Below are 27,950 nucleotides of genomic sequence, written 5' to 3'. Positions count from 1 at the left end.
TCTTCACTCAGAGGGTGGTGAGAGTGTAGAACGAGCTGCCAGCGCAAGTGGTGGATGCAGGTTCTAACTCTACATTGAAGAGAAGTTTGGATAGGTACATGGAATGGAGGGGAATGAAGTTTCTTGTCAATGGGACTCAGCACAGACTAGATGGGGTGAAGGGCCTGTTTCTGTGTTTCAGTGCTGTAAGTAGCACCAGGTCCTGGGCATTCTGGATTATCAGAGTCTTATTCAATAAATTCTTCTGCAGTGTGTCGGTCGGGATCCTAGACTATGATCATTCCTGAACAAAACCTTTATGGTGGCTGCACTGAGCATCAGTACATACACTCCTGTGCCATGGAACTGGAAAACAGAACACCTCCAACTTAGTTTATTTTTATAAACCTTAAGACATCGGAACATAATTAGGGTATTCAGCTCTTAGAGTCAGCTCTGCCATTTGATCAGGGCTGATTCATTTTCCCTCTCATTCCCATTCTCCTATAACCTTTGACGTCCTTACTAATCAAGAAACTATCAAGTTCCGCTTCATGTATACCCAGTGACTTGACTTCAACAGCCATCTCTGGTGAATTACACAGATTCACCACCTTCTGGCTAAAGAAATTCCTCGTCATCTCTGCTCACAAGGATATGTCCTTCTGTCCAAAGATTATGCCCTCTGATCTGAAGACACTCCCACTATTGGAAATATCGTCTGCATGTCCACTTTACCTAGCCCTTTCAATATATGGTAGGTAAGCTTATTTTAATTCAACCTGATTGCTGGCAAATAGGGTTGGGTGCAATGCTGACTCTGCACCTTGCCAGTTGGTATCAGTGGAGAATTGTATTGGGAAGGTACAGTATAACATTGTGACCACAAGAATTGGATATGGGGATACCAGTGTAATATTTCCCCAGCTAGCTGTGCTTAATGTTACTGAGGCAATTTTACCACACCAGTAGCATGAAAAATATATTTGAAGGCATTTAAAGAAATAAATTTTAAAAATAAATATACTTCACCTAAATATAGAGGATGCAGATTTAGACAATACTTTTAAACACCAGCTAATAACCTATTTATTTAACCTTGCTTTTTAACTAACATCATTTTGTCTTTTGATTTCATGTCTATTTTTAATTTTACTTTCATGTTTGCACTTTATCCCATTGTAAAGCACTTTGATCTGCATTGTCTGTGTGAAATAAGTTATTATTATTCCATATAAGTTAATACCTTTACAAAAGAAATTCCAAGTACTTTTATAACTCTTTTGGCATCCTTCTCTCTCAGCTGAAGTGGCTTGAATAACAGGATGGTTTAAAATTCCTACAGAGTTTATTATCTGAACGAAAGTCAAACACTCTGCTTTTAGGCTCCACCGCTTTAAAAGGAAAGACATCCCAGAAGTTTTGTCGGTTGTATCCCATTCAGCTGGAAAAATTAAAACAAATCTCACATAGCATGGGAATGAAATATCAGAAATGTATCAACCTCACTAGTATCGTTTCACACTGGTTCTAAAGCTGGGACCCTTGGCTGAAGCCTTAAATCACAATTAACTATTGACTTCAAATACTCTTTCAAAACAACAGACTTTTCTTTTGAGTTTTGTTGTCCCTCCTCAGACCTCCTGGTGAGTACGTAGTCTGCGGTAACCTAGATTAACTGACCGATCTTTGTGTGCTGGCTCTTCCCGTGTTGAGGAATGGGCTGGTTCTCTCCTCACCACTGTTGACACAAGTCCACCTCCTGAAAAGTAGGTAGGGATCCAAATCAGATTTACTATCCCCGATACATGACATGAAATTCGTTGGTTTGCAGCAGCAGTGCAGTGCAAATTTATAAAAATCTGAAAATTACCGAAGTAAATAGTGCCAAGAAGAGGAATGGCAAGTATTGACCATGGGTTCATTGACCGTTCAAAACTCTGATGGCGAATGGGAAGAAACTGTTCTGGTATCACTGACTGAGGGTTCTCAGGTTCCTGTACCACCTCCTTGATGGCAGGAATAAGAAGAAAGCCTGCCCTGGATAGGGAGCGTCCTAAATGATGGATGCTGACAGCACCTCTTGAAGATGTTCTCAATGATAGGAGAAGTTGTAGTCCCTTGTGATCCTGTGCCTCAAGAGGCTTCGTATCAGGCTATGATGCAACTAGTTAGAATGCTCCCAACCCTACATCTGTAGAAATTTGCAAGTGTCTTTGGTTACGTACCAAATCTCCTCACACTCTTAATGAAATAGAGATACTGGAATGCTGTATTTCTGATTGAATTGATGTGCTGGGTCCAAGGCAGATCCTCTGCAGTGTTGACACTCGTGAACTCAAAGTTGCTCATTGACTGCTGTCCACTCGATAAAGACTGGTGTGTGTTCTTCAGACTCCCCTTTCCCGCAGTCCACAATTAGTTCCTTGATCTTGCTGACATTGAATGTGAGGTTGGTGTTGCGACTCCACTCAGCCAGCTGATCTCTCATCGTCATCTCGGGTTCTACCAATAACAGTAGTATCATCAGTGCATTTATAGATGGTGTTTGAGCTGTTCTTAGCTGCACAGTCATGAGTGTAGAGAGAGCAGTGCAGTGAGCTAAGCACACGTCCTTGAGGTGCACAATGTTGATTGTCAGCGAGGAAGAAATATTGTTATCGACCCTCATTGACTGTGATCTCTCACAGAGGCAGTCAAGGATCCAGTTGCAAAGGGAGGTTCTGGGGGCGGGGTTTTGAAGCTTGTTGATTAGTACTGAGGGAATGATGGTGTTGAACGCTGAACTGTAATCGATAAACATAACCTGATAGTCATTTATACACACTCCATCACTGTGAAATGTCACCCTTCAATCAAGAAATATACAATCACTCTGAATTTCTAGTATTATTGAATAAATGGTTATATCGTATTTTAAATTTTAGCAATAATGTTAGATGATTTGGCCATAATTAGTGTGAGCTCATGTAAGTATTTAGTTTGCCTGGTATATGTGACAGCTTAAATGAATCATATTTAATTGTTATAAAATACAAGAAAGATATTTCAAAGCCTCCTTATAAGAATGGAGATGTATAATAGAAGTGCAGCAAGCTTCTTTCTTGGACATAGTTCGGTCAGTAGGCTCTGAAATAAGCTTAGATGCAATGAAAAATAATATTGTATAAATTTGTCCCATGCAAACTCAGTGCTGTAGCTGATCTACCCTAGGATTGTTTAATGGAAAAGCACAATATTTTTCACAGCTTATTTTATTACCTACATAGCTATTATAAAATACTTAGCCCAGTGACACATTGTGGGTAAGCATGAAATGGATTAAGCACCATGTTACATCTGTATTGAACTGCTGTGATACTTTGTCAACCTGCTAAAGTTAACTAGTTCCTGTGTATCAAGAATGACATTTAAAAACTGAGAACCTTTTGTCTCTGTGCATAATGTGCACCTCGCACACGGAAATATTCTTTGAAACAAATAAAATCTGGAGGCACTTGACAGGGTGGATGTGGAGAGGATATCCCCTCTGGCGGGAGAGCCTAGAACCAGACACCACTTTTAAAATAAGGCATTGGCCATATAAGACAAATGAGGTGATTTTTTTCTCTCTCTCTGAGGGTGGTGAGTCCTTGGAATTCTCTGCCCCTAATGGTGGTGGAATGAGAGAGAGAGAGAATGAGAGAGAGACAGAGAATGAGAGAGAGAGAATGAGAGAGAGACAGAGAGTGAGAGAGAGAGAATGAGAGAGAGAATAAATACATTGCACTATTTATTTTACTGTTGTATTGGATGGCTAAATCTTGCTGCTGTGGTACCTGTTGGGAAGATCTACCATTGGCAGCATCCCCAAACATTTATTTACTTGATCCAGGTAATTTGGATTATTGATTTATTTACTTGATCCAGGTAATTTGGTTTATTGATTTACTTGACACCAACCTTGCAGGCCACACTGTTCTATACTCGAGCAGTATCATCTGGATCAGGAGAAGTTCTGTATATGGGCACTAAAAAGCCTTGGGTCCAAATTATTCCTGACAGCTATGACAACTGGCAGAGCTCCATCTGGCATTCAACATTTAAAAGCTAAATGTTAACTTTTAAAATTAATCTAAAATGCAATAATTAAAAGTATTAAACACGATTGGGGAAAGTATTTTTCCCTTGTTTTGCATCTGTAGCCATTGGAATTGGTGGGTTTTGAGACCTATGTGGATTGCACTCATGAAGCGAACAGATGGTCAGCATTTTGAAGCTGTCCGTAAGTTTGGGAATTGCAGTATTTCCAATTAAACAAGTAGCTATGGGCAGTTCAAGTTGGAACATCCAGTATTCACTAACAAAACCTTTGCCAAAATACATCTGGTATTGGCTTTTATGTATCTGCAAACAAATAAAAAGTTGATTTCTTTCCCCTGGAAGCCTGTGTTTGTCCCTTTTAAAACTTGAAGAGGAAAAAGAATAAGATTTCACTAAATAGGGGAAAGAAGTGATAAAGAGGAAAGACATTCTCTGATATTAAAAGGAACCGCTCAGCCGTCGAACATTGAAGAATACTCGTGATGGCACGGAGCACAAAGGGACTTGCTGAGAGATCATGTGCAGAGAGGGAGACGAAAACTAGGCTAACCTCCAATACAATTCAGCTGAAAATAGTACAAATGCTCAGCAGGTCAGCCAGCATCCATGGAAAGAGAAACAGAGTTCGCATTCACATTTCAAGTGTTAATTCTTTCCACAAATGTCTGTATGGTTTATTGAGAGCTTCTAATATTTTCTGTTTTGCCTGGAAAAGCATTTCAGTGATGAGGAGAGACTGAATAAGCTGGGCTTGTTTTCCTCAGAGCAGAAGAGGCTGATTGAGGGGTGACCTCAGAGATGCGGGATCAGTCTTCTGGAGACTGATTGAATGGTTCCCTAGCATAATAAAATAGACTGTTGACCTCACAATATACCTTCTGATCTTGCACCTCATTGTCTACCTGTACTGCACTTTCTTTGTAGCTGTTACACTTAATTCTGCATTCTGTTAATGTTACTGCCTTGATGCACTGTGAAGTAAATAATCTGTATAAGCAAGAAACAAGACAAGGTTTTCAGTGTACCTCAGTATGTGACAATAATAAACCTATTCCAATTCCATTGAACACAAAATTATAAGGGGCATAGATAGGTAGATAGGAAAAGTATCGAAAAGTAGAATTCATGGGTTTAGGGTAATATTTAAGAAGTTTAGAGCGGATGTGAGGAAGAAATTTCTCACCCAAAGAAAGAGTTGAAAACTGTATGACTGGATAGTGAAGACAATTCCCCTCTCAATATTTAAGTATCTGGCTGAGTACTTCAGTTGCCAATGCATAGATGGGTTGAGATCTAGTGCTTGTAAATGGTCTATTATAGATAAGCACTTGATAGTCCTCTGGGAATATGGCTATATCTGAAGAGATCTCATTGGTGTAAAATGCTAACTCTGTTCCTTTTGCTAAAGAAGACCCCCCCCCCTCTCTCTCTCACACACACACACACACACACACACACACACACTTCCCGAGTATATCCTGTATTTTCTACTTTCGTTTCAGACTTCCAACATCAGCAGTCATTTGCTTTTGGAAACATGCTTTTGGAAACGTGCTCATGGTTTTGTTTTATGCTTTTGCTTGGATACCACTCTTGTGTCAGGTTGTTTGATCACTGTGCAAATACAGCTGACCTTCTCATCTCATACCATCATGGAGTTGTACAAGACAGAAACAGGGTCTTTGGCCCAACTTGAACAGCCCCCTTCCATCCAATTCTGCCCTGGCTTGGTGTTTTTCTCTCAGGGGATACTGATGTGACAGAAACTGTAACCTAACAGGGCAGATAAAGGGAAAACCAATCGATGGAATACATCAGACTTTGAGGAAGCATTGTAACAGAGGCTAATGAGAGCTGATGGCACAAGTTAAGACTGCACTACTTGAGAAGTAGCCATTTGGACCCCTTGTGCTTGCTTAGTAATATTATGACTGAAGTTTTGCCTCAGAACCACTTTCTTGCACGAACCCCACATGCCTTGGTTTTCTGAATATTTTAATATTTATTGATCCCTGTTCATGGGGTTGGAGACTATAATATTACTGTGTTAAAAGACTGGTTAAAGAAAACTGAATAGAAATATGCATTGATTTGTATTTCTATTCAGTGGGCTGTTGCTAGTTGGGGTTACTAGGTTCTGACGAAGGGCCACAGACTCGTGACTTTGACCATTTCTCTTTACACCAGTGCTGCCTGACCTGCTGAGTTTTTGCAACATTTTCTGCGTTTGTTGTTTGTGGGGTTTCACGAGGATGGACCTCAGTCACTTGCACTCTATACTCACAATTAAGGTGAAGTGACCCCATTAGATGAATCTATGTTTGGTGACTGTAGGTGGCTGTTTGGGAGCGCGATCTGTAAGATGGATGCAAAGAATCTCTAATGACATGTGTATCAGTTATGGGACTGGGACGATGGAGTGTAATGTGAAAAGCTGTGAAATTATTTGTTCAAATAGAAATAAGAATGTTCTTAAAGAGTGAGAAGCCGGTAAATGATAGTAGTTCCCTAGATCGGGGTGTTTTTGTACATGAGATATATGGGTGATATTGAGGAACATGAGGAAGTTTGGGAGACAAGTGGTACTGTATCATTTGCAGTGAGGCAGTCTGAGTATAAGAGCTTAGCCGCTAAGGAGGACTCTTATTGCATCATTTATTTTATTGTTCTTGTTGAATTGGGAAAGCAGAGAGTGAATTCATTGCTCTTTACGGTAAGGTTGCTCTCCATGGAAATCCAACAGCCCTTTGCAAAGATATCATTGAGAGATGGTGGTGGATCCCATCAGCATTCCTCTCCAAGGTTCTCATTAAAAAACCTTACTGTTTAATGAGATTAACAAATTCATTCAAAGTACTTCTTTAGCTGTTTCTCTCTTTTCTGCTGTTTTGGCTTCCTGGACTATTTCTAACCTGCAAAGGAAGGATGGTGTGGTTTGGGATAGCGGGGGGTCAGTGTTCCAGGATTGTAACGCTAAAATACCAATAAAATAGGACTTGGATCTGACACTGCTGGTTCTTGGTGTCAACACGGCTTTCGTTGTGCAGTTGGGATGGCAGCTGTATCAACATTCCTATCTTTGTTAAGCTGATTTTGTTTTGACCTAGCTGTCAAATAATTGTCATCCAAGTTATTAAAAAATTTGACATGTCTGCATTGCAAGTCTTAGCTCCGGCACACAAGGCTGTGCTTGGCTCCAAAGTAAACAGTGTTCCACTGTCCCTGCTTCCCAGTAAAGGTGCTTGGAGAGTCTTGAATTACAGGCCAGCATTGATTGACAGAAATTCCTACAGGCATCTTTAGCTGGAAGTTATCATGCCATCTGTGAAGAGATGGTCTGATATTATTTTAAGATGCTCTTAGCCTTCATGGCTACTGTGTTATAATTGTTGTTGTGGGTATTTAGCTTGTCAACAGATGAATGTGTTCATTTTAGGGTTATGTCACAATTTTTAATATAGTACAGAATTCTTTTGTTTTCAGTTTTTAATAGGAGACCGTGATCAAGACCTGGAGTGCAATGTACACTGTTCCAGTTCCCAGCCGAAGCCTCTCTGTGTGTCCGATGGCAGGACATACGAGTCAAGATGTGACTTCCAGAGGGCCAAGTGCCGGGATCCAACACTGGAGATCACACACCGAGGCAGATGTAAAGGTACATCATTCTCTACCGAATTTGCCAGGGGCAGCTGAGAATGGTCAGTAAGTTCAGCAATGCTCAAGTACTGTAGTCAGGGGTCCTCAAACTTTTTATGCCGTGGATCCCTGTCACAAACCGAGGGGTCTGTGGGCCCCAGGTTGGGGATCTCTGCTGTAAGTGAATGGGGGGGGGGGGCGAAGCTATTGAGTAAATTAGCTGCAAAGTGAACGATGAGGGTTAGACCATCTCACAGAAATGTTCCACAGGCAACTTCTGTGGAACAGGGAATCTTCTTTGACACTTTAATTGGGGATTAACGGACGCTTTTTACGGCAAAATGGAGTCAAACATCGGCTCGCACCCTGTCTCATTCACACCGTATAACAATTTCCCCGTAGCCTTGATGTTTTTCGACTGTGTGTACCTACTTTCCTTTTAGAAAGTACAATTTGCTTTGATTGCTCATAGTTCACCCCAGGTTGGAACACATGCTTTTATTTTAATAAGAACATTCTCCCAATCTCTGGTTCTTCCATTTATCTAATATCTCCTTCCTCTCCTGCAGCTAGACAGTTTTTCTCCCCAACTGCTCCAACAGAAGTTTTAAACACTTTAAAAGTCTCCTGCCAACCTTCGCAAGCAATCACAGCCTTTTTACTCTCTCCATATAACCAAAGCCCTGGTGTTGTTCTTGTGAATTAAGTCAGTGGGAAATTTGCTTTTTTTGGTGTTCTCCATGTTACTCTTAGTACCATTTGGATATTCATTCACAAGTATGGATATACTTCCCACTTGTTGAATGCGGGTTGCAAGCATGCCTGCCCAGTCAGTGCAATTCCTGATGCCCAGCCTTGGGCTTTCAGATCTGGGAAATGGATCCACTCATCTGTTGCATGTGCATTGGCTTAAGCACCACTAATATCCAAATCTTCTTCATCCTCGCCATCCTGTCCTCTCCCCCCACCCCTCTGCCTCCTCAGCAGATTGTTGAGCTTGGCGAAATTAGAGATAGTTCTCTAATTATCACACAGATCCACCAGGAAACCCTGCAGTGTTAAGTATCAGGGCACAAGTAATTAGTGTTCAGGGTTTCTGTGAGGAACTGGACCAGTGTGCCAACAGATTAATGTAAATTGCGCTGAGGCTTCACAGTGCAGTGTATTGGTGAAGAGGGGATATCAAGTGATGCGCTTGCCATGGATGTTCATGCCTTCTCCCCTCTGGCTCTGGCTTGGGCCTGGGATTCCTGATTGCCCTATGAAGAGGAGCTTCTTTGGCAGCCTTCAGGTGCTGAAGAGGAGGGGGCTCAGCCTCCCTGACCACTTGCCCTCCTAATAGCTAGTTGTCTCTGAATGTTGTCAAGGCCTAGTCTATAATCTGCCAGCGTCGTTCCTAAATTAGTGGCTCCACGCATGGATGTGTGAGTATGTCAGTATGTTTGAATGCTTCAGTTGGAGTCCATATCGGCAATGAGAAATTTTAATTACTAATGCTTTCACCTTGCCAGCTCTTGTGGGATCATGGCATTAGTTTCGGGCATTGAGTCAGGGCCCTCACCCCCACTGGAACTGTCCCGCCCTCCTACCCCACTCTCGGTCCTTGAGGGTTCTTTGTTGCCTGGTGTACATCCATGTACCAGTGTTTCAGTGCGGCAGCCTGTCAACCCCGCACTCTCTGCAGTCCTCCAATGGCAGTCCTGCATATCTGCCGGGGTGTGGCGGCTGTTGGGTGGCCTCAGAGAGTGTCCCTTTAAGGGCTGAAACACTGCCATCATTGCTGCTTGGTTAACTGACGGCAGCTGCTTGAAACTCACACAGCAAACATCGTGACTCTGCTGCTTTGCAAATATGGCAGGGTTACTCACCGCAAAAAAACCTCTGCTCATGCATTTGCCCGACGATCGTGATGCAAGATCATAATCTGAGGACTGAAATATCACAGGGGCAAGGCACGGTAATTATTTAATGCTCCAAAAATAGAGTTGATGAATTTCTAAGGGATAGAATCTTTCAGCGCATAGGGAGCTCATTCGCTCTCTGTCACATCCCTGACTGTCACAGCCGTCCCATTTAGACCAGGTCCCCAGCTTTCTCCTCACAAACTTCAAACAAATTAACCTTGCTAAGTAGTGTACATAACTAATTGCTTTATGTAGGTTTGTTTTGAAGCTGATTCCATTGAGCTATCAGGTAAGATGTCCAAATCTTAAAGAACCTTTTTTCATTTCCTGTCTGTCGCTTTTGCCAATTATTTCAAATGTCCAACCTCTGATTGCCAAACTGCATGTTTAAGGAATTATTTTTACCTGCTTTCTCTACCAAAACTTCTCATTGTTTTGCATAGCCTCCTTAACCTTCTTGATCGAAGGAAAAAAGTCTCAGTTTATCTAGACTGTCCACAGGCATTAACTCCAATCCATATGCCCATTCTGATAAAACTTCCTCTGTTCCCTCACCAAGCGCTTGACATCCTGAAGTGAGTTGCCCACAATTGTATGTGATATATCATCAGAGGAAAAATAATTTATCAGAGCTTAATTGTACTAGTGTATGGGTTTACAATATCTAATATACATTTTAGCTACACTTGCAGTTTATACTTGCTGTCACAACATATGGTTTCTCCCAAAGAGTATCCTTGCGACATTAGTTCACACCTGAAATGTGTCTGTCCACCACCCACCAGCCTTGGCCCTCCTGAAAACTGCTGCCATCATTCGTGGCACTTAACGGTCTGCTCATGATTTATTGACATTGGACTTCATTAGCAGGTAGAGGTCATTTATATGAAAGACAAAATGTTATTATAGTAGCCGTAGAAACCCCACCACATGCCTCTCTTCCATCAGGAAATCATCAATATATACCACTTTGTCTTCTGTACCCCAGCTCCTTTTCTGCCCGTGTTACTGCGATCTTATCTATGTATCTATCTAGATGCAGCATGGGATAGTCTCTCCCGGCCCTTCAAGCCACACCGCCCAGCAATCCCTCGATTTAACCCTAGCCTAATCACAGGACAATTTACAATGGCCAATTAGCCTACTAACCGATAGGTCTCTGGACAGTGAGAGGAAATCGGAGCACCTGGAGGAAGCCCACACAGTCACAGGGTGAAGGCACAAACTCCTTGCAGGCAGCATCGGGAATTATACCCGGTGCTGTGAAGCACTGTGCCAGCCACTGCACTACCAAGCGGTCCCTTGGCAGTCTTCTTAGGCAGTCTCTCAGCATCTGGGATAGTTTGCATTCATTCTGGATTGGGCAGGCAGTGGATGATGTGGCAGGCAAGTAGTTAGTGACGTAGTCAGTTCCTCCCACCACATGCACAGACTTGATTCTCGGTACTATCCTGAGTTTCCTCTACACCGAGTGCTCATGGGCCAGAGATTCCCAGACGTTAGTAGGCATGTTGTCTTTTCCAAGGAAACTTTGAGCACTCCCTTGAATCATTTCCTCTCTCTGCCTGGTAGTCCTGTCCAGTGACAGAATACAGGAAAGAATGTCTGTTTCAGGAGTCTGCTGTCTGTCATGCAGACAATGTAGCTGCCCAATGTAACTTCATCCTTAGTGCTGGGATGTTGGCTCGGGAATGAATACTGACCTTGGTCTGCTTCTCCTGATGAAGTTGGAGAATTTTGCTCTTGGATCAAGTAAACTACATTTGATACTCCTCTATATTTCAACAGCAAGATCACTGCAAAGACACGATCATTCATTACCCTGTTGGTTCCACTGCCATTTCCATTTGTGTCCAGGATCACCAGACTCCTGATGGTGCTGAGCTGGAATTGCATTTCCTTCACTTTAGGCAGATGTTATTTTTTTTTCAATAAAGAGATTTACCTGGGTAGGGTAGGATTCTGACTTGGACTTGAGTGTAGCTACGAGGGGTGATTGATAAGTTTATGCTCTAAGGTAGAAGGAGTCAATTTTAGAAAACCTAGCACATTTATTTTTCAGCATAGTCCCCTCCTACATGTACACACTTAGTCCAGCAGTTGTGGAGCGTACGGATTCCTTCTTTGTAGAAGTCAGCGTCTTGGACCTCCAGAAAGTAGTTCACAGCTGAGGTGATTGATAGGTTCGTGGCCTAAGGTAGGAGATGAGTTATACAGCTCTCGTTACGTGCACATGCAGTTCAACTCTTTGAGTGATTATGCAGAAAGTTTGAAGTTAATAGCGCATCTTCTGCTACCTTAGGCCATGAACTTATCAATCACCTCTGCTGTGGACCACTTTCTGCAGGTCCAAGACGCCGACTTCTACAAAGAAGGGATCCGTATGCTCCATGACTGCTGGACTAAGTGTGTAAATGTAGGAGGGGACTATGTTGAAAAATAAACGTGCTAGGTTTTCTAAAATTGATTCCTTCTACTATAGACCACGAACTTATCAATCACCCCTGGTATGTTGCAGTGTGTCATTCAGTTTCTTGGGAACCTGAAGGAGAAGTGGTGCTGCTCAGGAACGAATGCAAGTTGTGTATTTGATGCAATTTCATTCTCTGTGCAAACTTGGGTCAATAGGGGTAGCCAATTACTGCAATTTCTCATTAACAGGTCTATTTTTGACTTGCCATTGGCACTACTGTAAATCTAACCACCTTGTTAGCTTCCCTTCCTCCAGTGATAGGAAGGAGTGTGCTCAGAAGGTGGGAAAAATGTGCCCAGGGCTGCACAACAAGGTGTATGTTTTTTGTACTCAAACTTTTCGACTGGCTGATGGCTGCTAATTCAAGCAATATTCAAACTCCTGTAAGTTCAAGATCCTGGACAAAACGTCCACAAATACAAACTATGCTAAAGCTGTTCAGCACCTCCTTGTGTGTCATTTCAACACAAGCAATATTTAGAAAATAGCTCCGACTTGCACTTGTTTGGAAACTTTCTTTATAGGTGGATGGAGGTTTCTCATTTTAATGGAGCAGTTTTCACTATTGCCGTGACTGAGGCCAAAGGTTCATGCAAGAGCAGAACGGGTAGCATCCCGACGAATCACAATATTCTGTAAGTACAGCAGTAATAAAATCTGCTCTCATTTTACAGAAACAGGCCCAACCAAGTGTCGGACAGAGAGGGCACAGCAGGCACAGGAACAGGCCAAAAAACCACAGGAACCGGTGTTTATTCCAGAGTGTAACGAGGATGGCTCATTTGCTCAGGTAAGCTAACGGGAGGAGTGTGGAGAAGAAGCCTGTCTCCTCACATATAAGAGTGTAAAGGTGTTAAAGGTTTTTAGGTTGGTGAACTTTAATCAGAAGTGCCATTTAGTAGATCAGTTTTTATTTGTATGGACTCCAGTGAGCACATTGGTGTTTTATCACATCAACCTGTAAATGGAGATTGTTGTGTTTCCCTTGGGCTCTTTATATTTCTGTGCTTATTTTGTCTTAATTTATTTATTACTTCCTCAATTACTGTGTCTTTCTCTTCGCATTGCGCCTGTGGTCGTGAACTCACTTTAGTGAACTTCAGTTCTGAATGTTGTTTGCTTACTTTTATTGTTTGCACAATTCGTTTTTTTTCAACGCACATTGGGTGTTTGATGGTTTTCTTTTTTATTGGGTCTCTTTGTTTTTGTGACTGCCTGTAAAGAGACAAATCTCAAGGTTGTATAAAGTTTATATACTTTGAAAATAAACTTTGACTGTTGAAGTACAATTTGAGGAGGTTTTTGAGATCTGCAAATCCTGTCTCATCACCACCACCACACTTCCCTTCTATATATTGTACACTGGATGGAAGTGAAGATTTTATTGCTAATGCAATAAAAGTTAACCACTGATTTTAAGGTGTAGGATCTTCCTGTTTCTTTTCCAGTTTAAAACCTACCAGAGATGTTTCTAACTAGATTGTGAGAACAAATACTGATGTAATCGATGAAGTGAAGACAACTTCACTATTCAGGAATAACTTGCTAGTTGCCTTAACTCCTTCAACTGTTGCAGAGTTTCCAGTCTGACCCCTCTGAGTAGAGGTGTTCATGACAGTGCTGTGTATAATGACAGGTATAATGACACAAGCAAAACCCATGAGCATTTCCCCGCTTGTAAGTCTTACACAAATGTGATGAATGATCAGCCAACTCATGAGTTGGTTGATGGATAATGCTGTCGTACAGGAAATATTTTTCCACATTTTTCTGTACATTCTACAACATCTGTCTGACTTAATTTCATATTACTTTTGAAAAATGGAATATCAGATAACAAAATACTGCAGGAGTATATTAGCGTAATGCTCTAACGGTGCCAACTAAAGATCGGGGTTCGATTCCAGCCGCTGTCTGTAAGAAGTTTGTACATTCTCCCAGTGATCATGTGGACTTTCTCTCACACTATGGTTTAGGGTTGTATGAGGTGTCAGGGAGGGGTAGCACCTCTGGTGGGGGTACATGTCGCGTCCTTTTCAAGGCGGTTAGTCCACCTTTGGCCCCCATCTGGCACACAGCTCTCACCTGTGGCTCCCCGTAGCTGTTTGCATGCGACAGTAGCCACACCCTGGGCAATGGCTTCGACAAGCCGGCTAAACCAGGTGAGGGTAGCCGATGGGTCTCAAACCCTCGGTGAGATAGGGAGTTGTCTATCCCAGCATGTGAAGACAGACTCCGGCGGATTGAGCGGATGAGACCAATGGAAGGTCCAATGGTCAAGAAGGCAGTCTCTGCAAGCGTCGTGGAACGTGTAGAGCAGGACAAGACACAGAAGACGTCCTGGTCATCCACTGCGCCTAGTTGCATCTCCAGCCGTCTCGACTCAGTCTTGCCACTGGATCCAGACGGGAATTGGGAAGAGAGAGTGAGGCTGACGCTACGCAACTCTCCCTCACTTAAATCCAAACCACGCGCTAGTCTCGAAACCATCATAATGGTGTTGAGGTCCTCATCGACGTCGACGATGGACGAACACATGGTTTAGGGTTAGTAAGTTGTGGGCCTGCTATGTTGCAGCTGAAGACAAGGTGATACTTTGGGCTGTCCCCAGCATATATTTGGACTGTGTTGGTTGTTGACACACATGGCACATTTCACTGTATGTTACAATATACATGTGACACATACGGCTAATCTTAATTGCACTGGAGTACCAGTCTATGGTACGACTATTCAAATCCTGATGTGGGACTTAAATTTATAACCTTCTAACCCAGAGATAATCAATGGTATCCTTTGCACACTGTATGCAAGAGATTTTCTTTCACCATATAGTTTTAATTGTTCCTCTTATTTACTATTGTTGGGTTTGGGAATCTTTTCATTTAATTAGTTAAAGTTCAAAGTAAATTTATTATCAAAGTACATATATGTCACCATATACATCCCTGGGATTCATTTTCTTGCAGGCATGCTCAATAATTTGAATAGCCATAATAGAACCAATGGATTTTAAGCCATTGAGACCTTTAAGATGGAAGATATCTTTCAGGAAGAATAGATTTTGCTTTGTGAGGGATTGCTCTGTTATATGAACCCACAGGTCCATTCAAGGGCAGGGAAAAACTTTGTGTGGGCAAGTTTGTATCCATGCCAGCCTCTGTGGGTCAATAATCTCAAGCAGAGGGCAGGGAAATGGTTGTTTATATGAGGTAATATAAACTCATTTCTGTGGCTGCTTTGGTGGAAGTGTCAGACCTGAGGAAGTACATTAGTGAGAAAATATTGGATGTGGTCAAGACTAAATAAAAGAACAGTAACTTTCTAGATACATAGAGTCATGTTGTGCAGAATCAGGCCCTTCTGCTCACAGAGGCTGCACTGACCCATTTACAACAACCCTACTTTAACTCCATCTTTCATTCTCATCTCATTCGCAGTCACCCCCCCACCCCCGATTCTGCTACTCACCTGTACACTTGAGGTAATTTGCAGTGACCCAGTAAACTACCGACCAGCACATTTTTTGGATATAGGAGGCAACAGAAGAGCCTCAAAGAACCCCACACGGACACAGATAGTGGGCAAACGTTAAGGCGTAATCCTAACAGGCAGTGAGAAGATGGTGCTGAAATCTCTTCTTGAACTTGAGGGAGCAGTGATTTCTGAGGGTGGGGTATGACTTGGGGAATTTGGTGGTGCTATTCCCATACCCCTATTACTCTTGATCACCCGGGAGCAGGAAATGCTGTGGGAGAAGCTTCGGTGGCTTTCCAAAGCCAGAGCCACTGCATGCTGGGGGTGCAGGGAATTACTATTTCGTGGAATATGTGTCTTCACCAAGTGTGTGAGCTGTGATTGGCCATTATATAAATGTGCTTCCTATTCCTTTTAACAAGTTAATATTAGTAAACTTGATCAGTGACAAAGTGCAATTCAAGAGCTGCACAGAAGCGAAGTCCTCCTGAACAGATTTATCATTGTGATGCCGAATGTGGTGTTGGCACTGACAGGACCACTTCATCAAGGTGAAATGAAAACAGCAGTATACCCATCCTGCTCTGTGCTGTGTGTTGTTAGACTAGGGTATAAAATTGTTATTTTTGTAATAGTCTAACTTTTCCTATGCTTGCTTATATATTTGTACGATCACCTATAGCACTGTGAAGAAGTCTTGGGCACATACAGTATTTTAGCTAGGGAGCCTAAGACTTCTGCACAGTACTGTAGTAATTTTATGTATTGCACTGTACAGCGGCCACAAAATAAAATCATGACACATATGTGAGTGATTATAAACCTGATTCTGATATGAGTCTCTATTGTGGTCTGAGAATGGGAAGGGAGAAGTTAGAGGGGAATCCTGGTTGGGAAAAAGGGAAGGTAGAGGGGAGGGAGAGGGAAGCACCAGAGAAACATTCTGTAATGATCAATAACCCAATTGTTTGGAATCAGATGACCTTGCCTGGTGTGTCAGGGCTGGGTGTATCTGTACCTGTGCTAAACCCCACCCCTGGCACTCCTTCTCTGCCACCTGTCCCATACCCCTCCCACGGTGCTGCACCCTCACCATTCCCAACTTCCTTTGCTTCTGCCAGATTTACAAACTCGCTGTCTGCTCCACTTTGACAGATTACTGTCCAAAAGTTTTAGGCACCCGAGCGAAATAAATGTGCCTAAGATTTTTTGCACAGGAGTGCATATGTGGAATTGTTCAGTGAGTTTTCAGTAATTGTAGTATAGCTGATTCTGTATTTTTCTAGAAGTTTCTCTACAGCCTGACACTGAACTTGACTATTTCATAGGCTACTTCTTATCACCAGAATGTGCTTTGGCTCTCTGGTGATCTAGATTTTAGTATAATATGATCACAACTTCTTTATCTCTTTGTCTTTTTTTTGTTCTCCATCTTCATTTTCTTTCTACAATAGAGTGAGTTGGTTACCATAATTTTTTTGTTTTGAACACCTGATAAAATGACTATAATTGCAAGATTTGTGCCTCATTCTCGACTTCTGAAGAACCTCCTGGATCAATATCGCTGGATGACTACTGTCATAACACAAAATGCTGGAGGAACTCAGCAGACCAGGCAGCATCCTGGAAAAAAGTACAGTCCACATTTCAGGCCAAAACCCTTCGGCAGGATTGAAAGTCGACTGTACTCTTTTCCATAGATGCTGCCTGGCCTGCTGAGTTCCTCCAGCATTTTGTGTGTGTTGCTCGAATTTCCAGCATCTGCAGATCTTCTCTTGTTTGAGATATGATCACAACAGACAATAGACAATAGGTGCAGGAGTAGGCCATTTGGCCGTTCAAGCCAGCACCGCCATTCACTGTGATCATGGCTGATCATCCACAATCAGTACCCTGTTCCTGCCTTCTCCCCATATCCCTTGACTCTGCTAGCTTTAAGAGCTCTATCTAACTCTCTCTTGAAAGCATCCAGAGAATTGGCCTCCACTGCCTTCTGAGGCAGAGCATTCCACAGATCCATAACTCTCTGGGTGAAAAAGTTTTTCCTCAACTCCGTTCTAAATGGTCTACCCCTTATTCTTAAACTGTGGCCTCTGGTTCTGGACTCCCCCAACATCGGGAACATGTTTCCTGCCTCTAGTGTGTCCAATCCCTTAATAATCTTATATGTTTCAATCAGATCCCCTCTCAGCCTTCTAAATTCCAGAGTATACAAGCCCAGTCGCTCCAATCTTTCAACATATGACAGTCCCGCCATCCCGGGAATTAACCTCGTGAACCTTTGCTGCACTCCCTCAATAGCAAGAATGTCCCTCCTCAAATTTGGAGACCAAAACTGCACACAATACTCCATGTATGGTCTCACCAGGGCCCTGTACAACTGCAGAAGGACCTCTTTGCTCTTATACTCAACTCCCCTTGTTATGAAGGCCAACGTGCCATTAGCTTTCTTCACCGCCTGCTGTACCTGCATGCTCAGTTTCAGTGACACGACTGTCATGATGATGTTAATACCAACCTAAAGCTGATTGTAACCTAAAGTGACTGAGTTTGCTCTGTGACTACATCTAAAGAAAAGCACAGAAGGGCATAAAAGGCTACAGACCGAGTGGTGGTAAGTGTGATTGGTGTTGATGAGTAGTTGACCTGGTGGACCAAAAGGCCTGTTTCTGTGCTGAGTGACTTCGTGTCCCTCTGGCTCCTAATTATCGTTGAAAGGGCAAGAAGTTGGTGTTGATGCTCTGCTTAAATAGCCAGATGCAGAATATCCAGTCAGTCTGGTTGATGCTTTCAAACTCAGCGTTGAGTTTATTATCATTAGTATATGTATGCAGTGAAAAACTTAACAGTGTCAGATACATAACACTCCAGGGAAACGTTAAAAAACCGGAAGTCTATTGTTGTGCAAAGTGGTCAAAGCGTTGCTCTACTAAGCAGATGATTGGGAGTGAGCGGGTTGGTTCGTGAATCAAACAGTTGAAGGGAAGTACCTGTTCTTGGACCTGATGGTGTGAGACTTCAGGCTTCTGTATCTTCTCACAAACAGAATTTCTGCAGATGTTGGAAATCCAAGCCACACACACAAAATGCTGGAGGCATTCAGTAGGCCAGGCAGCATCTATGGAAAGGACTGCAGTCGATGTCTCAAGCCGAGACCCTTCCTTGAAAGTGGGGGGGGGGGGTGGTCCTGAGGAAGGGTCTTGGCTCAAAACTTTGACTGTACTCATTGCCATAGATGCTGCCTGGCCTGCTGAGTTCCTCCAGCATTTTGTATGTGTTCTCTATCTTCTGCCTATTCACCAATGAAAAGGACCTTGACAATTGTGGGGATGAATTATAGCAGACTGAAACGCTTGAGTTGTAGACATCAAGAAAGAGGATGTGCTGGAGCTTTTGAAAGGTGATAAGTTGCTGGGACTGGATGAGATATACCCCAGGCTGCTGTGGGAAGCAAGGGAGGAGATTGCTGAGCCTCTGGCAATGATCTTTGCATCATCAGTAGGGATGGGAGAAGTACCAAAGGATTGAAGGGTTGCAAATATTGTTTCCTTGTTCAAATAAGGGAGTAGAGATAACCCAGGAAATTATAGACCAGTGAGTCTTTCTTCAGTGGTGAGCAAGTTGTTGGAGAAGATCTTGAGATGCAGGTTTTATGAGCATTTGGAGAGATATAATCTGATTAAGGATAGTTAGCATGGCTTTGTCAAGGGCAGGTAATGCCTAATGCGCCTGATTGAATTCTCTGAGGATGTAACAAAACACATTGAAGGTAGAACAGTGGATGTAGTGTATATGGATTTCAGTAAGGCATTTGGTAAGTTTCCCCATGCAGGGCTCATTCAGAAGATAAGGAGGCACGAGATCCAAGGAGACCTTGCTTTGTGGATCTAGAATTGGCTTGCCCACAGAAGGCAAAGGGTGGCTGTAGATGGGTCGTATTCTGCATGGAGAATGGTAACCAGTGGTGTTCTGCAGGGATCTGTTCTGGGATCCTTCTTTGTGATTTTTATAAATGGCCTGGATGGGGAAGTAGAAGGGTGGGTTAGTAAGTTTGCTGATGACACCAAAGTTGGGGGTGTTGTGGATAGTCTGGAGGGTTGTTAGAGGTAACCGCGAGTCATCATTTGGATTCAGAACTGGGCTGAGAAGTGGCAGATGGAGTTCAACCCAGATAAGTGTGAAGCGGTTCATTTCAGTAGGTCAAAATTGAAGACAGAATGTAATATTAATGGTAAGTCTGTTGGCAGTGTGAAGGATCAGTAAGATCTTGGGATCCATGTCCATAGAACACTCAAAACTGCTGCACAGGTTAACAGCATAGTTAAGAAGGCGTATAGTGTGATGGCCTTCATTAACCATGGGACTGAGTTCAAGAGCCGTGAGGTAATGTTAAAGCTATATAAGACCTTAGTTAGACCCCACTTGGAGTACTGTGTCCAGTTCTGGTCACCTCACTACAGGAAGGATATGAGCAACACACACAAAATGATGGAGGAACTCAGCAGGCCAGGCAGCATCTATGGAAAAGAATGCAGTCAATATTTCAGGCCAAAACCCTTTGGCAGGAAAGATATAGATACTATAGAGAGAATGCAGAGGAAATTTACAAGGATGTTGCCTGGATTAGAGAGCATGCCTTATGAGAATCAGTTGAGTAAACTTGGCTTTTTCTCCTTGGAGCGACGGAGGATGAGAAGTGAGCTGATAGAGGTGTATAAGATGATGAGAGGCATTGATTGTGTGAAGGCTTTATCCCAGGGCTGAAATGGCTAATGTGTGAGGGTATCATTTTAAGGTGCTTGGAATGCACTGCCAGTGACTCTGGTAGAGGCGGATACAATAGGGTCTTTTAAGAGACTCTTAGATAGGTACATGGAGCTTAGAGAAACAGAGGGCTATGCAGTAGGGAATTTCTAGGCAGTTTCTAGAGTAGGTTACATGGTCAGCACAACATTGTGGGCCAAAGAGCCTGTAATGTGCTGTGGGTTTCTACGTTTTATGTTCTATGTTCTGCCTGATGGTAGGTGTCAGAAGATGGCATGGCTTGGATGGTGTCATGGATGATGATGGATGTTCCCTTCTTGATCAGTGCCTCCTGCAGGTACTACTGATGGTGAGGAGGAAAGATGATGGAAAAAGATTGTAGAGCATCAGGAAGTGTTACTAGATATCCAGACTGCTTGTAGCTGCTGTATTTATGTTTTTATGTGATATATTTTGAAAGCTTAAAACTGCAAATGCCGGAAATCCAAAATAAGACAAGAAAATGCTGGATATACAAAATGGGTTGGAAATGGCTAATATTCTATCAGATGGAAATGTCATACTCTGAAATGGTAACCATTTCCCTCTCCACAGATGCTGAATCTTTCCAGCATCTACTGTAGCTAGTTTTTCTTTTTGTTGTTGAACGTTATTTCCTGGCAGTTGTGATACTTACTGCTCTATCAGCCCATGGCTGCACATTGTCCAGATCTTGGTGCATGCAGCCATGAGCAGCATCTTTATCCTGAGCAAATGGAACAGGACTCTGCAATCATGGGAGCATCTGGACTTCTGAACCCGTATAACCACAGAAAATATTGTTGGCTAGACTCTGACTGCACAGTTTGTCTTGTGCTTTATAACTAAGGATATTCTGTCATTAAGGTGTTTGATTGAAAATGCTGCAAAGACTTGGGAAAAAAGGAAGGCACAGCCAAATAGTGAATAGCAGTTCTATTTATGAGGAATGCACTACTGTTACAAGCATGGCACACTGACAAAGACTCTCACATTTAAGTTCTGCATCAATAAGGCACTGGGCTTTTTTTGACAGGCATATTTAAAAACAATTCCTGTCTGTTCTGCCACATTGTGATGTGGAAAGAATTAGTTTTGTTTCATGCAATAATCTGGGCCAGTTTGATGTTTTCTGTGAGATTCTTTTATATAGCACAGGATGGTAAGATTGGGACTGTTGGGGAGTGCATTCTGGTTCAAGCCCATAGACTTCAAGAGCTACATGAGGGCAATTTGCTGTACAACGTGTCAGAGACTGCTGAAGCTATTTATCATGTTGGTTGTGTGCAGCCTTGCTACTCCCCATTGTTATTTTCTGTATTGATCTTCCCATAGATGTGACTGGGCAGACAGGCGATCTGATCTTGGATACCAACCTGTGCTTTATTCATCTTAGTGGGGAAAGATGCCTCATGAATTCAGTATTCAAAGGAGCGAGGCTGTCAGCAACTGAGTCCTCTTAGATTATGAGTACACTGATAATATTTTTACCTCACCGCCCCTCCCCACTCTCCGCTACTCAAAGGGATCACTCCCTCTGCAATTCCCTTGTCCATTTGTCTCTCCCACTAATCTCCCTCCAGAGCACTTATCCCTGCAGGCGGCCCAAGTGCTACACCTGCCCATTTACCTTCTCCCTCACCTCCATTCAGGGCCTCAAACAGACCTTCCAGGTGAGACAACGCTTCACCTGAGAATCTGCTGGGGTTGTCTATTGTGTCCGGTACTCCCGATGCGGCCTCCTCTGCATCGGTGAGACCCGTTGTAAATTGGGGGGGGGGGGGGGGGCGCTTCATCGAGCACCTCCGCACCATCCGCCACAAGCAGGACTTCCTGGCGGCCAAACATTTTAATTCGGATTCCCATTCCCGTTCTGACATGTTGGTCCATGGCCTCCTCCTGTGCCAAGATGAGGCCACCCTCAGGGTGGTGGAACAACACTTTATATTTTGTCTAGGTACCCTCCAACCTGATGGCATGAATTTTGATTTCTCCTTCTGGTAAACAAAATTCCCTACCCATCCACCCTTCCTCTCTACCCCACTCTGACCTTTTACTTCTTCATACCTGCCTGTTACTTCCTCCTTGTCCCCTCATCCTTCCCTTTCTCCTATTCTCCACTCTCTTCTCCCATCAGATTCTTTCATCTCCAACCTGTGACCTTTCCCACCCACCAGTCCTTTTTACCTGACACCTCCCAGCTATTGTCTTTCCTCTCCCTCCCTCTTTTTATTCTGCCATCTACCCCTTCCTTCTCAGAACTGGAGAAGGGTCTGGCTCGAAACGTCGACTGTTTACTCCTTTCCATAGATATTGCCTGACCTACTGAGTTCCTCCAGCGTTTTCTGCAGGTTACTCTTAGATTTTGCCCTATTACATTGGAGGGACATTGGCGATTACAGTTACAAAAGAAAGGAAGTGATGTTGAATAGGGAGTGGTTATCACCACCACCTCACAGTTCCTGGGTTTCCGGTTTGATCCTGACCTTAGGAAATGGCTGTGGCATTTGTGTGTTCTCCGTGTGACCGTGTGGACTTCGTCCAGGTGCTGTTATATTGATTGACTGCTGTAAAATATCCCTTAGTGTAGGCTAATGGCGAAGAGAATGGATGGACATGCTTGAGGTATTCTCTGTGAGGGAGAAAAATTTGCACTGCATATTTTCTTCAACCGTTCCACCCTCCCCTAAAATTGCACGCCTTCTTTGAAATCAAAGAGAAGATTGGAAGCTGAGGTAGCTGCTAGTTTGTAGGGTTGTTTGCTGAGCTTGGAGATTAGGTTGCAAACGCTTTGTTGCTAGTTGAGTTGACATCAGAGCGCATCATCAGTTGGACACCCGAGGAACCAATGCTCACGATGGTCAGGGTTATGGGACCCAACAGAGACTAGCGGCTGGTGCGACAGCCAACCAATCAGAACAACGAGTCCGATCAATATAAATGAGAGCACTCGGCAGAAATAACACCCAATTGTGCACCGATGATGTCAGCTGGACTGGTGACGAAAAGTTTGCGACCTAACCTCCGGGCTCGGCGAACAACGCTACAAACTAGCATATCTTCTTCTAATTGACATTTCTACCCTGGGAAAAGAATTCTTACTGTCCACCCCTTCTGTGTCCCTCACAATTTTATAAACTTCCACCAGGTCTTCCCTCAGCTGCTGGCATTCAAGAGAAAACAATTCAATTGCGGGCGTCAAAGGTTCTGTGGAGAAGGCAGGGGTTGAGAGGGATAATAAGTCAGCCATGATCGATTGGCAGACAGACTCAATGGCCCAAGTGGCCTAATTCTGCTCCTAATAGCTCATACCCATCCTGATAAATGTCTTCTGCACCCTTTCCAAATCCCCTGTGTCCTTCCTATAAAGGGGCAACCAGAAATGCATGCAAAGCTCCAAGTGTAGCCTGTGCCATACGTCAGTGTTGCTGAGGGTGCTGCCACTTGCTGTATATATTCCCCATGGGTATGGACCCAGTAGGCTGAGTGGTAATTTACTGTGTTGTTATAAGAAATGGTGCATGACTATGGGCTGCAGTTGAATTTTGTATATAGTTTTGGTGGTATGGTGATGTCAAAGAAATGAAAAATGTCCTGTGTATATAACTAGGATGTTGCCATGAAAGCGGAGTTTGAAGAGAAATTTGAGAAGGTAGTGCTTGCCCTACAGGAGCGCTGAAGGTTAAGTTGACGGCAAAAAGACTACAAAGCAATGGAATGACTAGTGATCTGATGGAGGCAGTAGTCAGAAATTCAAGGTAATCTCAAAGAATTCGAGAAGAGACTAATGTAACTGTTCTGCAAAAGATGATTTGTGCGGAATTCTCTGGCACAAATTACTTGACCACTTAAAGCAGCTGCACTAGGCTTTAAAAGGCCCGAGTATTTAAAGGGTATGGAGAAAGAATAAAGAGTGGCTGAAGTAGGTGAGATGTGTGAAGAGAGACTGGAGAATTTTGAAACTTGAACAAGGTTTGAATGGCTGAAGGCAGCAACATGTCAGGGACATGACCGGCGCTGCGCTGTAGTGGCAACAAAAACAACCAGTGTTTGCATTGCACCTTTCAACAGAGCTAAATGTGATGAGGTGCTGTACATGAACTTTATCAGGGAGAAATTGGGAGAGAGCCAAATAAGAAAACAGTAAAACAGGTCATCAAATGTTTGCTTCAGAAAGAACATTTTGAAATGTACCTTAAAGGAAAAGTAAAGTAAGAAAGGTTTGGGACTTGGGGTCTTTGCAGCTGAATTAAACTTGGAGGTGATTGAGATTAGAATTGGAAGAGAGTAGTTAACTCATAGAGTTGTAGAGCTCGAGCAGGTAACTGAATAAGATCCATTCTGCTTCATCACCACACTTATAAAACCTCCAGAGAGTTAATCTAGACACATGAGTAATGAGAAATATGATCTTTTGTCTGTCTTTCAGCTTTCTGTATTTGATCTAGTTGTCCTGGGAATAAACATCGATCAATGTACTAAGAATTTGAAGATTATTTTTTAATGGTATTGCCCTGCTGGTTCTTGCCAGAATTTGTTCAAGATTCTGAAACTGGATACCTTAATTTGTCAGTGCAATTAGCTGACATTTCTAGTTAACGTTTTCATATTTTTCGAATTCTAAGGAGACTTGTTTGGATATTTTTACTGTGCGCTTTTGAGAAAAAACAGCTCTTAACTGGAGTATTTCAAAGCAGTAATGTCCTTTTGGCCATGCCAGTGAGTGATTCTCATAAACAACCCTGACTAGATCATGTGAGAAGGGTTGATTTTTTAGTACATAAAAAAAAATTAAGACCAGGAATTTGGTTAATCTCATATATAACTGACCACCATTCAGTTCCCTAGAGACTTTGAGTCCACTAACCAAACTTGGTGGAGCCCTTGAAAATTTATGAATATTGACTATTTTTGAAAATCATTAAAAGTATTCTGATCTGAATTCTCCAGATTGAATGTTAAGTATTTCTATGATTACCTTTTATTTTTTGGCTATTAAATATTTTTGTTCACCTGGCTTTACTTCTTTACTAAAGAGCATGTGTAATATTCTCTTCCCCTCACGTGAAGGAACTTTGGAGCAGGATACGACCATTCAGCCCCTCGAGTCCGTTTGCTGTTTGGAGGCTGATCTTCACCTTCAACTCATTCACTTTTTTCATAATGTAAGCTATTGAAAACAAAGCTGCTGTGCATCTTGAGAATGTCAGTGGATTCCCAACATCTGCAGCCTATAAAATGGTGGAGTTGATATCTCCAATAACCTTTGGATTGAGGGGTGTGTGCAGGATAGAATGGAATATCTCAAGTTTTTTATCCCTTAAGCAGACAAAATGACTGGATTTACCTTATGGAATATCCTTTTAATTCAAGCATCTCAGGGGAATCATCCTTTTAAAAAGTTCAAATGTTCAAAGGTACTTTTAGCATCAGAGTATGATACAGAATGCCACCTGAAATTTGTACTCTTCACAGACATCCACGATGCAAAGAAACGCCATAAAACAAATTATAGAAACATGGAATCTCCGAAGACCGCCCCCTGCCATTCACACAAGCAGAAGCAAAAGCATTAACCCCCCCCATGCAACTGTGCTAGCAGAATCACCACCCCCCCCCCCACCATGCATCCTTTTAATTTTCAGAAAGCGCACTTTAATTGTGCATCCATATTGAAGCATGGTGGTAAGTCAATGGAAAATGTGTTCCAACTGATGTCCAGCAAAGTTTCATCAAATCTTGCATAGGTGCCCCTTATTGTTGATGCCCGACACCACCCAAGGATCCACTACACCCATTTGAGGGAGATAAGCTAGTGCTGGCAAATGGCACTCTCCTCAGTTTCAGTGCATGCAACAGCTGTCCAAAGTCAGGAACACTCCTTGATGACTCTAGAATGGCTATTGAACTATTTCCTGCTTGCCAGATTTACACGAGCCCATGCTGCCTTTTGGCAAGTACGAAACATGCGGTTTATAACCTGCTCGTCCATTCCCAATGATTGCAGAGAGTCCTGATCCTGACCTAAGTTGCCCTTTGCTAACTCTGTACCACACATTGCACGTTTCCTTTTGAGCTGCCTCAGGCCATACATGGCTCTGATTCACTAATACAATCAATAACAGGGCTAAGTCCTCCTCCAGCTTTGCCCTCCCCGGTTTAGTGCTGTCTGTATTCAGCAGGGAAACAGGAGGCCAACTATTGAACTGTATTGCTCTACTCATCACCCGACATATCCGTCTTTCCCAAGTACTTGGGTTTCATATTCCATCCTGAATCATCCCTACGACCTTTACAAAATGGTTACAACATAATTAAACTGCACCGACGATTTTTCCAGCTCCTGCAAAGTGAGTCACCCAAGTGGTTTCACTCACTGGGAGTCTGACAATTTTATTGGGAATCTGCTGAAGATTGGCGACATGAAAGCATCTCTCAGGCTCCCCGTGTTTTTTTTTGTCGACTTAAAATGATTTGCTTAAGATGCAGGCTGTTGGAAAACAGTTTTGACCACCTAGGCACACGGAAGCGTTGAAAGTTCTAGGGCGGAAAGCTGTTGTCTGGAAGAAAGTTGCAAGCTAGCTCCTGTCACTGCCATGGCAACGATCCATTTTTCAGACTTGACCGTCCTCGTTTCCACTAGGCAGGAATGTTTGTTATCACCTCTTTCCCATTGACAGATCCTGAATTTTGCCACTCACCTACATGATAAGAGCATTTTCCAGTGGCAGTTAACCTACTAGCTTGCACGCTTTGGAACGTGAGAGGAAACTGGACCGCCCAGCTGAAGCTCTCCTGGTCACAGAGGGAATGTGCATTCCCCACTGGAACTGAGGCCGTAGCTGTATTACAAACATGAGAAAGTCTGCAGATGCTGGAAATCCAGAGCAACACACACAAAATGCTGGAGGAACGCAGCAGATTGGGCAGCATCTATGGAAATGAATACAGTCAACATTTTGGGCCGAAACCCTTTCTCAGGGCTGAAAAGGAAGGGGGAAGATGTCAGAATAGAAAGGTTGGGGGGGTGGATTTAGAAGATGATAGGTGAAACAGGGTGGGTTGGAAAGAAGAAGGGCTGGAGAGGAAGGAATCTGATAAGAGAGGAGCGTGGACTATAGGAGAAAGGGAAGGTGGGAGGGGTCCCAGGGGAGGTGATAGGCAGGTGAGAAGAGATGAGAGGCCAGAGTAGGGAACAGAAGAAGAGGGGAGGGGGGACGGAATTTTATTTTACCAGAAGGAGAAATCGATATTCATGCCATCAGGTTGGAGGCTACTCAGATGCAAATAAGCTGTTGCTCCTCCACCCTGAGGGCAACCTCATCTTGGCACAAGAGGAGGCCATGGATCGACACATCGGAACAGGGATTGGCATTAAAAATGTTTGGCTATTGGGAGGTTCTGCTTGTGGCGGATGGAGTGGAGGTGCTCGATGAAGCATTTCCCCCAATTTACAATGGTGTCACCAATGTAGAGGAGGTGGTATCGGGAGCATTGGACACAATAGATGACCCCAGCAGATTCGCAGGTGAAGTGTTGCCTCACCTGGAAGGACATTCATCTCCTCCCCCACCTCCATTCAGGACAATGTGGTGATTCAGTAAAAATTTAGGATA

The 27,950-nt window shown here is 43.1% G+C and overlaps 1 protein-coding gene across 3 annotated transcripts in view; it reads left to right on the top strand.

The window, feature by feature from the left end:
- Positions 1-27,950, top strand: part of smoc1 (SPARC related modular calcium binding 1) — a 248,867-nt gene that overhangs the window by 25,314 nt on the left and 195,603 nt on the right. For all 3 annotated transcript variants that reach the window (XM_072265877.1, XM_072265866.1, XM_072265857.1), the window contains exons 2-3: positions 7,546-7,717; positions 12,750-12,865. In XM_072265877.1, the coding sequence (XP_072121978.1) occupies positions 7,546-7,717; positions 12,750-12,865 (288 nt within the window). The remainder of the gene's footprint in view (positions 1-7,545; positions 7,718-12,749; positions 12,866-27,950) is intronic.

The sequence above is a fragment of the Mobula birostris genome, chromosome 1 (assembly GCF_030028105.1).
Source record: "Mobula birostris isolate sMobBir1 chromosome 1, sMobBir1.hap1, whole genome shotgun sequence".
NCBI classification, from domain to species: domain Eukaryota; kingdom Metazoa; phylum Chordata; class Chondrichthyes; order Myliobatiformes; family Myliobatidae; genus Mobula; species Mobula birostris.
This window is presented reverse-complemented; position numbering and strand designations above follow the sequence as displayed.